This window comes from Manacus vitellinus, unplaced genomic scaffold (assembly GCF_001715985.3).
Source record: "Manacus vitellinus isolate BGI_N305 unplaced genomic scaffold, ASM171598v3 scaffold_3_pilon, whole genome shotgun sequence".
In the NCBI taxonomy this organism is placed as follows: Eukaryota; Metazoa; Chordata; class Aves; order Passeriformes; family Pipridae; genus Manacus; species Manacus vitellinus.
This window is the reverse complement of record NW_021940535.1, coordinates 31,411,442-31,423,652: the sequence shown is the minus strand read 5'-3', so window position 1 is coordinate 31,423,652 and position 12,211 is coordinate 31,411,442. Positions and strand designations below refer to the sequence as shown.

The 12,211-nt window shown below is 40.9% G+C and overlaps 1 protein-coding gene across 1 annotated transcript in view; it reads left to right on the top strand.

Annotated features, from left to right (window-relative positions):
• The first annotated feature begins 557 nt into the window (after positions 1-557).
• COL1A2 (collagen type I alpha 2 chain) overlaps positions 558-12,211 on the top strand; it is a 39,418-nt gene continuing 27,764 nt past the window's right edge. Inside the window, exons 1-12 of the mRNA XM_008921186.3 lie at positions 558-801; positions 2,997-3,007; positions 3,619-3,636; positions 4,300-4,335; positions 5,644-5,727; positions 7,038-7,094; positions 9,020-9,064; positions 9,161-9,214; positions 9,506-9,559; positions 9,943-9,996; positions 10,514-10,567; positions 10,844-10,897. Coding sequence (XP_008919434.2) covers positions 732-801; positions 2,997-3,007; positions 3,619-3,636; positions 4,300-4,335; positions 5,644-5,727; positions 7,038-7,094; positions 9,020-9,064; positions 9,161-9,214; positions 9,506-9,559; positions 9,943-9,996; positions 10,514-10,567; positions 10,844-10,897 — 591 coding nt within the window. The 5' untranslated portion in view covers positions 558-731. The remainder of the gene's footprint in view (positions 802-2,996; positions 3,008-3,618; positions 3,637-4,299; positions 4,336-5,643; positions 5,728-7,037; positions 7,095-9,019; positions 9,065-9,160; positions 9,215-9,505; positions 9,560-9,942; positions 9,997-10,513; positions 10,568-10,843; positions 10,898-12,211) is intronic.

Below are 12,211 nucleotides of genomic sequence, written 5' to 3'. Positions count from 1 at the left end.
GCTGCCAGCGGGCTGAGGGGCTGTCGGTGCCCCGGCACCCGCTGTCCGCAGGGAAAGACGAGGGGCGCGGGACCGTGGTGACCGTGCTAGAGGCCTCGCGCTAGAGCGTCCGGGAATGTGGGGAGGGTCGCCCTTTGTCCTTGGTGGCAGTGGACAACGAGGAGAGGCTGAGTAGGGGATCCAGCCTCGTCCCGGCTCCCCCGGCCGCTTTCCCGCAGGGCGGGAGGCTCCGTAGGCCCTGGACAGCTCCCGCTTTGAACGCCGTCGGGGCGCTGCCAGCCGGCTGCCCGGCAAGGCTCCCGGCCGCGCTCCCAGAAAAGCGAGGTGAGAGGGGCGGGGGACGGCTGAGGGGAAAGAAGAAAAAAAAGAGAGAGAATGAAAAGGGAAAAAAAAAAAAAATCAGACGACGAGTCAGATTTTCCTTCCGAAAGCCTCAAAGTGTCCACGTCCTCAAAGCATGGAACCAATTTACCGTCGCCGCCCCCCCGCCGGTCCCGCTGCCAAGGCTGCCGCGCCGGGCCGGAGACACGGGCACGTGACGGGCTGGGCGGTGCCGGGACCCTCCTGCGGTATAAGTAGAACGGACCGGGGCTGGGTTAATTTAGCGTCCCGGGCAGCAGGTTTCTGCTAAGGTTGGAGTTACTCCTCAAGACTGTATGCCTGCGTCCCACAGGCGATAGCTAACCAACCGACTCGGCACCACAAGGAGTCTGCATGTCTTGCAACTAGACATGCTCAGCTTTGTGGATACACGGATTTGGTTGCTGCTCGCAGTAACTTCATACCTAACAACAGGCCAACGTAAGTGTTTTCCGCTTGTTTGTGGCAGGGGTGGTGGCAGGGGTGGCTGTCCGGCTCTGCGCTCTGTCCCGACGCCCTCCCCACGGACAGCAATCTGCGGGGAGCTGCCTCTTCCCAAACGATAGAGACCAGCTCATAAACTGCCACCTCCCGTCCCAGATCAGAATCTAGCTTCTTTCTTCCCCTCAGAATAAGATGGCAAAAGGCCAACGAGATTTCCCGCTACGAATTAAAAAAAAAAAAAAAGAAAAAAGAAAAAAAAGAGAAAACCAGAATAACCCCCTCCCCCCAGACGGGCTCGTACCTAAAGGAGAACGCAAAGCCCTATCTCCAGCGCAGATGCTGGGAAGGAGATACAGATACAGGCTGGGAGGAGAGTGCTTGCGGCGAGCGGAAGAACCCAGGCTGTACTTTTGTGAGACTTCAGGCGCGCTTTCCGAAGCGGAGGAGCGAGAGGAGCGGGAGAGCGGCGGCTCATCCCTTCCCTTCCCCCGGGGGGCGGCGGTGGCTCCGTGCGGGACCCGCCGTCCCGCTTCCCGCCGCCAGCGCCCCTGCGGGCGGATCGGAGCCCTGCGGCGCCCCGGGGCCCTGGGCCCAGCGCGAACGGGACGGGGCTGTTCCCGTGTTCCCGCGGAGATCCCCGCACGCTGAGCCCGCCCCAAGGGCTCTCCGGGGAGGGGAGGACGAAAGGAGGCAGGGAAGCAATATTGCTCTGCTCTAGTGAGAAAAGGGAGCGCGGCTCCCCGACGTTCGCTGAGAGAGGATTTAGTGCCCCCCATCGCAGAGGGAAAAGGGCACCCACACAGGCACAAGTACTGTGGTGGGAGAGAAACGCGCCCCGCTCACTCGGCGGGGGCCGAAGCTGAGCCCTTCCCCGCCTCTCTGCGCGACAGCGCCCTGGGAAGTGGCCCCCTGAGCCCCTGGCCGTCGTGCCTCTGCACTGGGCTTTGGCCGCCTTCCAGGGCGGAGGAGGGATGGAGCAGCCGTGCGCTGCCCGCTCAGGGAGCTGGGAGCCCCCGGGAACATGCCTCGGCTGTGCCCCTGCCGCTGCCAGCCCGGGGGGTGGCGAGGGGCCGGGGCAGTGGGCAGCGCGGTGGCCGTGGCCCGGGGGATGCCCGAGGGGCGGCGGGAGGGCCGTTCTGGCGGGGCATTCTGGGGACATCCCCCCACCCACCCTTGGTGTAGCAGCTCCTTCGCCAAGGAGACGGAGCGGTTCGTGTGGGGGACCCCGAACCGAGCGCCCCCGCGCTGCCCGCAATGAGTTTGGGTAGTTGCCAGTGTCACATCACCTGGGGGCAGTAATGGCTTCAATTTTATGTTGGGTTAGCACAGGCAATCGGTGTGTGCTGCCGCGGTATTTCAGTGCTTTCAGCATTTCAGCAGTGTTACCTTTTGCTGGACTGTACGAATCATCTGAATTTAGTGTGATCATACATTGCCGAAGTGACATGTTGTGGAAAAATCTCCAACAACCTGCTACTTAGGGATAAGGTCAAATTGGTGGCATTCAAGTGTGATATGAGACCCTTTTACTATAATGAGTTTAAGCCAAAATAGATTTTTAATTGTAAATTAAGAAATTCAGAAAATTTGTATTTCCAACTAATGAATAATAGCATATTTAGTAGTACATAACATATGGTTATTTGCCATTTGGTGTTTAATAGCTTCAAGGTGTTCTCTGTTACACGCTTTTACAGGAAATTGTGGAAATAGGTATGTGTGGCTAGAGCCGTTCCCCATAAAAAGTGTGATGGGGCTATTTACATTAAAATTTAAAATTACTCCTAAAATTCAACATCTTCACAATGTATCAGCCTGTCTGGGCTTATTCTGTTGCACGCACACATGTGAAAATACATTGGTGCTTTTATTTCTAGGGAGGTACGTTTAAGAATATTTAGAGAAGGCTTATAGATGATATCTGCCTTTTTACGGCACCAATCATATTACTTGTTTTAGTTTAATTAGCAAGTCTGTTTCGAATTTGGAATACATGGCAATTTCACCTGCGAATCTTTCCAGTCTAAAATAATCATCTTAAAAGTAAGAAATTACATAAAGAAAATGTTTATTGCGTTAAGAAAATAAAGAAAATTGCATTTTGAATTAAAAGCAATGAAATGTAAAACTTGCAAAATAACTGAATCCACACTCTAATTATCTCTCTTTTTTTCTTTCCCTTCTTTTTACAGATGTGAACGAGGTCAGTGTAATTTCTTTATCTGTTTGTAGCACTCCAATTAACAGGCTAGGATTCTTTTCTTGTGGCAGTATAATTTTCTAAAATTCATTTCAAGATGGTCATGGAAAGATGGTGATTAAATCCCGAAGGGGCTGCCTGGAAAGGTACCCACCCCGATTTCACAAGTGGGACGGACTTTTTAAGAGACTGCCTTCATAGGTGTAGAGACCATGAGGAGAAAGTAACAGAGCAGTGGTGTTTGGATACTGCACCTGGCAGTTTGGATTGGAGAAGACTCTACTTTAAAGCCAGTTTTACAGTCTAAATTTCATTGCACAGAAAGATTATGGAAGAGCTCAGGTGTGACTTTTTTTTAATGCTAGTTTTTTAGGCTGTAATAGCTGCAAGATGGTCAGCCTTCAACAGAATGTTTTCATATAGTTACATGCATCTTTGCTATATATAAACTTGTAGCCTTCATAGTAATTTAAAACCTTTGGGCATACTTAAATATACTGTACTGAGGAAAAGTATAGTTATGTAAGAAGATGAATCTAAGTTTATACACTATTTTAGTCTAAAATACTGGGAGAAATTTTAACTTTTTTAACTCTCTTCTTTATTTTTTCCAGGCACCTGCAGGGCGTAAGGTAAGCAATTTTTTTCTTGTGTGGAAATGGAGATGGTATCAAATAATCTTCGAGAGATTAATATTTTGATGAATATTGGATGAAAGGAAAACTGACTACATTCATTATTTTCCGTGTTCTCTGAAAATAGCACTAGCACTGAAATGAGTAGGCAGTAAAAAGGAGGGAACAATCAGTGCAACATCTTAACACCAGGGTGAATTTAAATAATTCAAAATAAAGATGCTTTATCCATGAGCAGAACTAAACCTACTAAGAACTAAAATTCATCAAAGTAGCATTCTTAGTCAGAGTTCCTTCAGAAAGATTTACGTGAATTGAATAGTACAGCAATATCTATACAGATCTTAAAAGCTAAATAGATTCTATTTTATTTGTAAGAGTCCCTACTTTAAATTAGAACTAGCTATTTAGTGGAGATGAAAATAAACTTTTAAATTTCTTCTGTGGTCTGTGCAGTGATAATTTTAATTCACACAGTAGTGACAGGGTCTAGTGACAGGGAAAAAGAATTATCTGTCTGTGGAAAATAGCTATTGGACCTGTATGTGCAGTCATCTTTCACTTTTTCATGTACACTAATTATTCTTCATGTATCTGTTTCCCTGTATCCTCCTGGAAAATTTCCGCGGTAACTCATTAAGTGTTATTTTCTTCCTGCAGGGCCCTAGAGGAGACAAAGGGCCGCAGGGAGAAAGGGTAAGGCCGTTCATTTGTTTGTGAACTTTGAACAGCAGTTGTTGGAAGAACAGTAGGGTAAAAAATAAGTTTAGGCATCGTTGTGATGTTAAATGAATGTAGCTGTAGAGGCTTGCATGTACAATTTCATCAAAAAAGAAACCAAGTTACCTATGTACCAGTACCTCAGCGACCTAATTATGGTCATTGTGCCTGAGCAGATGTGATTGAGATCATATAGCAGCCTAGCAATCCAAGTGATAACTTGAAAAATGTTTTTCCAGTTGCTCACCATGGAAATAGTGCATGGAAGTGTAGAGGGAAAAGTTGACACATAAAGATGTGGTCTTTGAACAATATCGTATCTGGATAAGCCCTGAATAGACAAAGCCAGTTTTGAGGATGATTTATTATCTGTGCCTCTGAAGATGGCTTGGAAAAGCTCTCTTCTTGGCAGCTAGGCATTTGTCATCTACCTTCTGCTAGCCAAAGCAGACGTTGTATTATTAAAGGCTACTGTAAAAGTAACCATAAATGAGGACAGTTGAAAAATTTAATTGTACTGTTCATTCATATTGCTGATATTTGCTTTTCTGTTTTGCTTCTGCATCACTGCTGCTCTTTGTAAAGTGGCATTCTGAAATTCACATGCTTATCTGTGTAGCTTGTAGATGTGTGTCTTACGTGTCTTCTGAAAATGAAAATGCCATACTACTGATAGGGAGCTCTTGAGGTTTTGAGATTGTAGTATGCTGACAAATGTGAAGGGAACTATTAGGAAGACTCTATCTGTATAATCAACTGGATATTTGATTTAGGCTACCACTAACTAAATTCATTTAATGAAATGAGATACAGACTTTGTCCTGAATGTAGGAAGTCTAATCCTGCTCCTTTAGAAATCCATTTATTATGGATTTCATTTAACACTGAACTGGATCCAAAATACTAAACAAAGTAAATACCTCACCTTAACTGCCACAACGGCAAAACTTGAGCACCTTTGTGGGTCCATATGGGTCACAAGAAATGTATAAGTCCAAAATTTGTTCACTTAAAATGAAACTTCCCAATTTGGAGATTATGCTTTGGTAGCATAAATGAAATATCTCCCCCATAAATCTTCTCAAATATGAAGGTCTGTACATATCTGATTTGAGTTATGGGGAGTGAACATAAAATCAGACTATACTTATTTTCTCAAGTTAGGCATTTATTGAAACTGCTGTAGAGTGTGATGTAGGTCCCTGGTTGTTAATGAAGTTATCACATCAGAGATTTCTTCAACCACTTCTAATGTTCACTTTGTAATCCTCTTTTTGACTCTAGGGTCCACCAGGTCCACCAGGCAGAGATGGTGAAGATGGACTACCAGGTCCTGCAGGGCCCCCTGGTCCTCCAGGTCTTGGCGGAGTAAGGCATCCAAACTTCCTATTACCAAAACTGTGCTTTTTGACTAAGGCAAAACGTTTATCAGCTGGAAAATACTGATGTTGCATTGGAAAGTAGAACACACGTTTTCTTATGAGCCTTAAGAAATTCATGGTCCCAGTTCCAATTAAACTTTGCTTGCAGTGTAAATGTTCCATGGAAAATTTGGATTCTGTATTCAACAGGGACTTATGCAGAGGAGCAAAGCAACCCTGTTATTTAGCATTAAATTTACACAGCCATAATGTGTATGGGTTAGGATTCAACTAAATGAAACCAGTGCTTTTAAGCAGATGGTGAAAAGAAACCTTCACAGTTGGATTCAACAGACAGCAGCTGTGTTGGAATAAACTGAAGAAGACTACCCCTTAGGCTAAAAATCAGTACTTAAAAGTCCTGTAGAATTTTAGAGTATATTTTTTAGAATTTTTCATTTCTATCTGTATTCATGCTGCAGAACGTAAATGGACTGTGTCACATACACACTTTCTGCACAAGGGTCCATGACGTATTCTCTGCAGAATTTAACTCTTTGCTTGACTTTGGTTTGCATAGGCAGCATGAAGACAAAGACAGTGTTGTATTGATCAAGTTTGGTAAATCCTTCTGCATGGAAAAATACTCTTTTGCCTTCAGTATGGATAAAAGTAGTTTATTTTCCCATTTGCAAATCTCAAACTGCTTTTGTTATTTTTTCTTATTTTAATATGCTAATAAAACAATCAAACAAGGAAGCAAACAAGGAAGCAAAGGATTTTCAGTTGTGCCATGTAGAACTTCTTTCCATTTTGATAAAATATCAACAATCCACTGCAGTCTCTGAGGCTGCAGCTCCTCAGTTCTTTTTGAAGCTGAAGGGCCTACCTCATCTGTCAGGGCTGGTACATGAATTTTACTTAAGCAAAGCAATGAAAAATGTGCATAACTTCCCTTATTGAAAATTACGCAGAGCAATTTGAGAGTTTAAAGAAAGTTTGCAACTTTAAATGACCACTGAGTTTACATTCTTAATTTTCAGTTCACGCTGTTGCAATGCTTCTTTATCACTTCTGCATAGATATTTAAGGCCACTGTTTGAAGGAGCCTTTCCAGTAAAATCAAGTCTTTTTGGAAATGTGAATAGAAATGTAATTATAATAGGGCTATGTTTACTGAGTTGTATGTATTCTGCTTTAACAAGTCATATAGCAAGTGTAACAAGTTGGATGATGTTTAGTTGTAGAATGTTGATAAGAAATATTTTTAAGGCAAAATTTTTAGTATTTTAATTTCAAACTTTTTATAACCTACAGAACTTTGCTGCTCAATATGATCCATCTAAAGCAGCTGATTTTGGCCCGGGACCTATGGTAGGTATATGATAGAGCACTTGGTAACTGGCATGGGTGTGTTTAGTATTTTCCTTTGAGTCTAATCCAGCAGTATTAATGCAAAACATAGTATAAAGTTAGTGTTTTGATCATATTTTGATCAGGCTATGAACTGATCCTTTGATGTAGGACAATATATGTTTTGAAATGTATGTGTTTAAAATAGTCTTAGGACTTAAATATACACTCCCAAGACCATATTTCATCTTCAATATGTTTAACACTTTTATGAATCAGTGAATCTCATAATTTGATGTCAGATAACACGTGTACTTTTATATAGTTTTACTTTACCCATATTGAGACAGAAGATCGTGTTTTAGGAAGAATGATTGTAAAGCTGCTCTCTAAGGCAGACATAGGTCTAGAAAGTAACTCAGCATCTCAGCTCCAGTTGGTGACCATTTTTCCCCCATGGCTATACAACTCATTTGATATCCTTGTTTACTGTATACTATGTCCAAATGGAACTTAAGGAGTTTATTGCTGCTCCACATGAATTTCTAATGCTTCCTGATGTTAGCAGATATTTTAAGTGCACACAGGTAGTAACATAGGGGTTAAATTCACCAAACACACTGACATCCCAGCCAGTGCATCTGATGGGTGAGCAGTAGGATGAAGGCTGCCCAAGATTATTCTGGGTCAAATGCTTGTCTCCATTTCTAAAAATACTGTATATTAAATGAATTCTGGGAAATCTTTTGGTGTCCATTTAGATACTAAATATAGGAAAATAGGAGTACTTTTAATCAAACTCTGCCCTCAATGTCTGACAATAAATCAGAAAATGTAGATGAGGATTTACTTGGTGTGTCACAATTTTCTGAGTTCCAATTTTTGAGTCAATTAGGGTTCATCTGACAGCAACAGCAGTAGAATCTACCTTCTGTGAGGAAGTTTTAAGTTTCATGAAGAAAACGTAATAGATCAGGAAGTTAGAAAGGGAGGGAAAAATAATTATGTAATATAATTTGTGAACAAATTCACAGGGTTTATGCAGCATATATGATTCAGCCTATTCAGAAACAGTTATTTTTTCTAGAATTACTGCATATTTTTATATCCGCAACATTGCTTTAACTTTCGTAGGTAAATGCCTGTAATTAATATGTATTTATTCCTCTTAATGAAAAGTATTCAGTTTTATAGGAATGCTACATAAGCATATGATTTTAATCTTGTAGTGAGTTTTACAAATTTACAGAAGTTCCTAAGAAAGTTTTAAAACCAATTTAAAACATAATGATTTCTGTTGAAACATACCCTAAATCATTTTGGACAATAGAAGTCTAAATTAAATTTCAGTTCAAAATTGTTTTCTTGCTTAGTAAGGCTTAAGACAACCCTTATGAAAGTGCACTAGTCTGGGGAAATTTCCTTTTCAAAAGTATGTTAGTGACTTATTTTGCAGTGAAATGAAGAGAATTTAATCAAAACTAGAAAGCAATTAAATATTTAAATAGAAGTAGATCATTGTTTGAAATAGATGTATACATAATATGTATAAGAGCCTTTCACATTGTTTTGTTATGACCCTCATCTTTAAATTCTGGAATTTTCTGCACAGGGAGGTAGAGGGTACATAGAAGAATGAGCCAGTGCACTTGCTAATAAGCCATCATAGATTAAGAAGACTAATTACAAGGTTCACAGCCCTAATGGTACATTCCTAATCATCCTACTGGATTCTCTGATGGTTCACTGCCCTTAGAAGATCTGTTTGCACTTGGACTGCCTGTGCAAATTCATGCAGATCTCTTAACTTCGTGTAGTTTGACCTGGACATTGCACGCTGAAAACTGTGTTGCTTACAATATTTTAGGAATACCAGGAATTGGTGTTATAGATGAGTTTATTTAATAGTGGTTTTTAAAAGAGATTTTGCAATTTTTCTCCCTTAGGGTTTAATGGGGCCTAGAGGCCCACCTGGAGCATCTGGACCCCCTGTAAGTACAGTCTCATCTCTTCTACTGACATTGACATACCTAAAAGATGACAAATTAGCTTGTTTGAAAACTAACAATATCTCCCTCATCTTCTAGGGTCCTCCCGGTTTTCAAGGCATTCCCGGTGAGCCTGGTGAACCTGGTCAAACAGTAAGTACAGGTTTCACATGCAGACACTGTTAACATTTAGAAATAGCACACCAAAGTAGGCTTGTAATACTTAGGCCCATTTCTCCTATCCATCTGCACATCTCTGAATGTTTGGATACTCCTGCTTGATCCTGTTACAGAAACAGAGCTGAACACTCAGACCTGGGCTCTTTCAAGTTGGAATCATAAAGTCAATTAGGCTTCAGCTATACCCCAACTCAAGTCAGAAGCCAGTGGAAAGACTTAGATGAAGAATGATGCTTTAAGTAATCCTCAATCTATTTTTAACAGGGTCCCCACGGTCCTCGTGGTCCCCCCGGTCCTCCAGGAAAGGCTGGTGAAGATGTAAGTGGTTATTAAATGTTTTTCCTCTCTTTTGGGGTGGTGATTCAACTCTAACAATCAGGTTATCATTAGGATAAGCATTGTATTTGCCATAATTTTTACATTCTTCTATAATATATAGAATAAATAAGCCCCTGAAATAATTATTTTACAGTAAAAGAGATGCAGTATGCTGGAAAGGTACAGAAAATTGGATAACTCCAAAACATCTCCAAAAATATTATTTAGCTTCCTGAATACAGGAAGAAGAAAACTTGAAAGCTAATAGGCTCCCTGTATTTATTGAAAAGGAGAAGCTTTGCCAGTGTATTTTTTTAATGGTTTATGTTGTTATTTTATAAAAGGAGCTTTCCTTCTTAGTGCATTTTTACTGGATTTTTTAGGGTCACCCTGGCAAACCTGGAAGACCTGGTGAGAGAGGTGTTGCTGGCCCTCAGGTATGTAGTAATCCACTGTATACAATACAAAGCAATTCACTGATCAATGAAACCTAACAACCTTTCAGAATTTCATCACATTAACAGTCTAGTAATATTCCTTATATGGATTAATCCAATGTCAGTCCTTACTTTCAGGGATATCATATAGTTTTGGGGTTTTTTTCCCCACCCCATATCCAGTAAAACAAATGTAATGAGTAACAGAAATGCCACCGTGAGGAGTTATGCAGAAGCAGGTGAGCAGGCACCTTGGCACAGGAAGTTAAAACAGCTGTGCTATCACGTGGTAATGCACGAAACTTCTGAGATTCAGAACTGGAAAAATCAGGTTGATTATTGTTAATCAATAATCAAGTCTGATCCTGAGAGATTAGGGTCTGAACTGTATTCCTCACTTGAATGATCATGACCCAAATCTACATAGTAATTTTATTGAAAGACTTATCCTATTTCTTTCTTTTTAACTGCAGTGTGTAATATGACAGACAATCATTTGTGCACTGTGGTTTTTTAGGGTGCTCGTGGTTTCCCTGGAACTCCTGGTCTGCCTGGCTTTAAGGGAATTAGGGTGAGTATATACTTATTTTCCCTGAATATTTATAACTGATAACAGTGCAGCATACTGAAAACCCCTGGAAATGCTCTGAAAGTCAAGAGTGCATGAACCTCCTTGAAGTTTTTTATATTGCCTGATATGAAAGACTGATTATTTTGGAAAAACAAGAAGATTATATTAGGAAATAATTTTGTGTGGGAGGAGGGATTTATGTTACAAGACTAAGAGTTTGTGTATAGCCATTTGTGAGAAAATATGTATCAGTATTTATTTTTCTGCTCAATATAGGGACACAATGGTCTGGATGGTCAAAAGGGACAACCTGGTACTCCTGGCAACAAGGTAAACATGAAATCTGAAAATGTAGGATGCATTTATAGATCTTTTTAGTGAAAAACATGTGAAGTCTCCTCCAATCAGTCTTCCATGTTGCCAATAAACATTGCTCAGCTGCAATAATCTAGAAGTCAGTGGATCCATGTAGAACAAACACATGCACCTTATCATGGGAACTTTCCTGGGGCCTTATCCTTGAGCCCTTAGTCAAGTTAGTACTTACAGTGAGTAAGAGCTGCAGAACTGGGCTTCTGGTGATTGAATATTCACTAGCACTTCAGACTGCTTTTGCTATCGGTGCTCTTCTGTGGATTGTATTTTGGATTTTGGTGGTTTTTTTAAAGCAGGCTAAAATGAAAACATCTTGTTTTTCTGCAAAACTCTGTTGTGTGAGATACATGTTCAATGTAAGGCTTTCTGCTAAAAATTTGGGTAGATGAAGCGCTTTTCTGAGCTGAGGTTATTTTGATCTTCACAGTCCTTTTTACCATCTTCAGATTAGTACATATTTGAACACTATACTTAAAAAAAATCCTTAAAAATATATTCTTAAATATAGTCCAGAAATATCTCTGGCAAACTCTTTCTCTTTTAGCTTCTTCTTCCATTCCACCTCAGTGCCCCTGTGTTCTTGAAAAATACTGCAGTATGGGGTTGTAGGAAATTTAAATGCAGCTGAGTGATTCACAGAAGATTTGTATTCAAGAATTCTTAATATAGCAATGAAAAACTCAAATGCCAATTCTGCCTCTTGTTTGTTTCTAAGAGCTTAGCACCACTTTGTTTTAGAGTTATTACCTGTAACATACCATTCTCCAGTATCACTGTAAGAGGTTTACCTCCAGAACAAAGTATGGTAAAGAGATAGCAGTCTACCCAGTTACTGGATATTAAAAAGCAATTAAATAAATGATAGAAGAGTTACTAGTAAGAGTGCTACTCTGGCTGGAAAACACCAGCATAATAAATTAAGGTCAGTCACAATATAACTGTGAGTTGAGGAAGGCAAAAACTTGCATTCTTGGCAGCATTTAAGATTGGGTGCATTCAGGTATATCAGGATACAAGTGCTCTAGGCCAAACCTTGTTACTGCAGATCAACCTAGACCTCAAATAATCAGTAGTATTGGTCTTAAAAATAACTGAGGCAGATCCTTATTTTCAGCCATTTGACAGGAACTGTGTCACCTTAACATAAGGCAAAGGAAAGCATCATTCTGGTTCTGCTCTAGCTAAAAAACAGCTGCTGATTGATCTGAATTAGTAGTTGACTATCCAGGCCCAATCTTTTAAATGTGTACTGCAGAGTAAATATCAGAA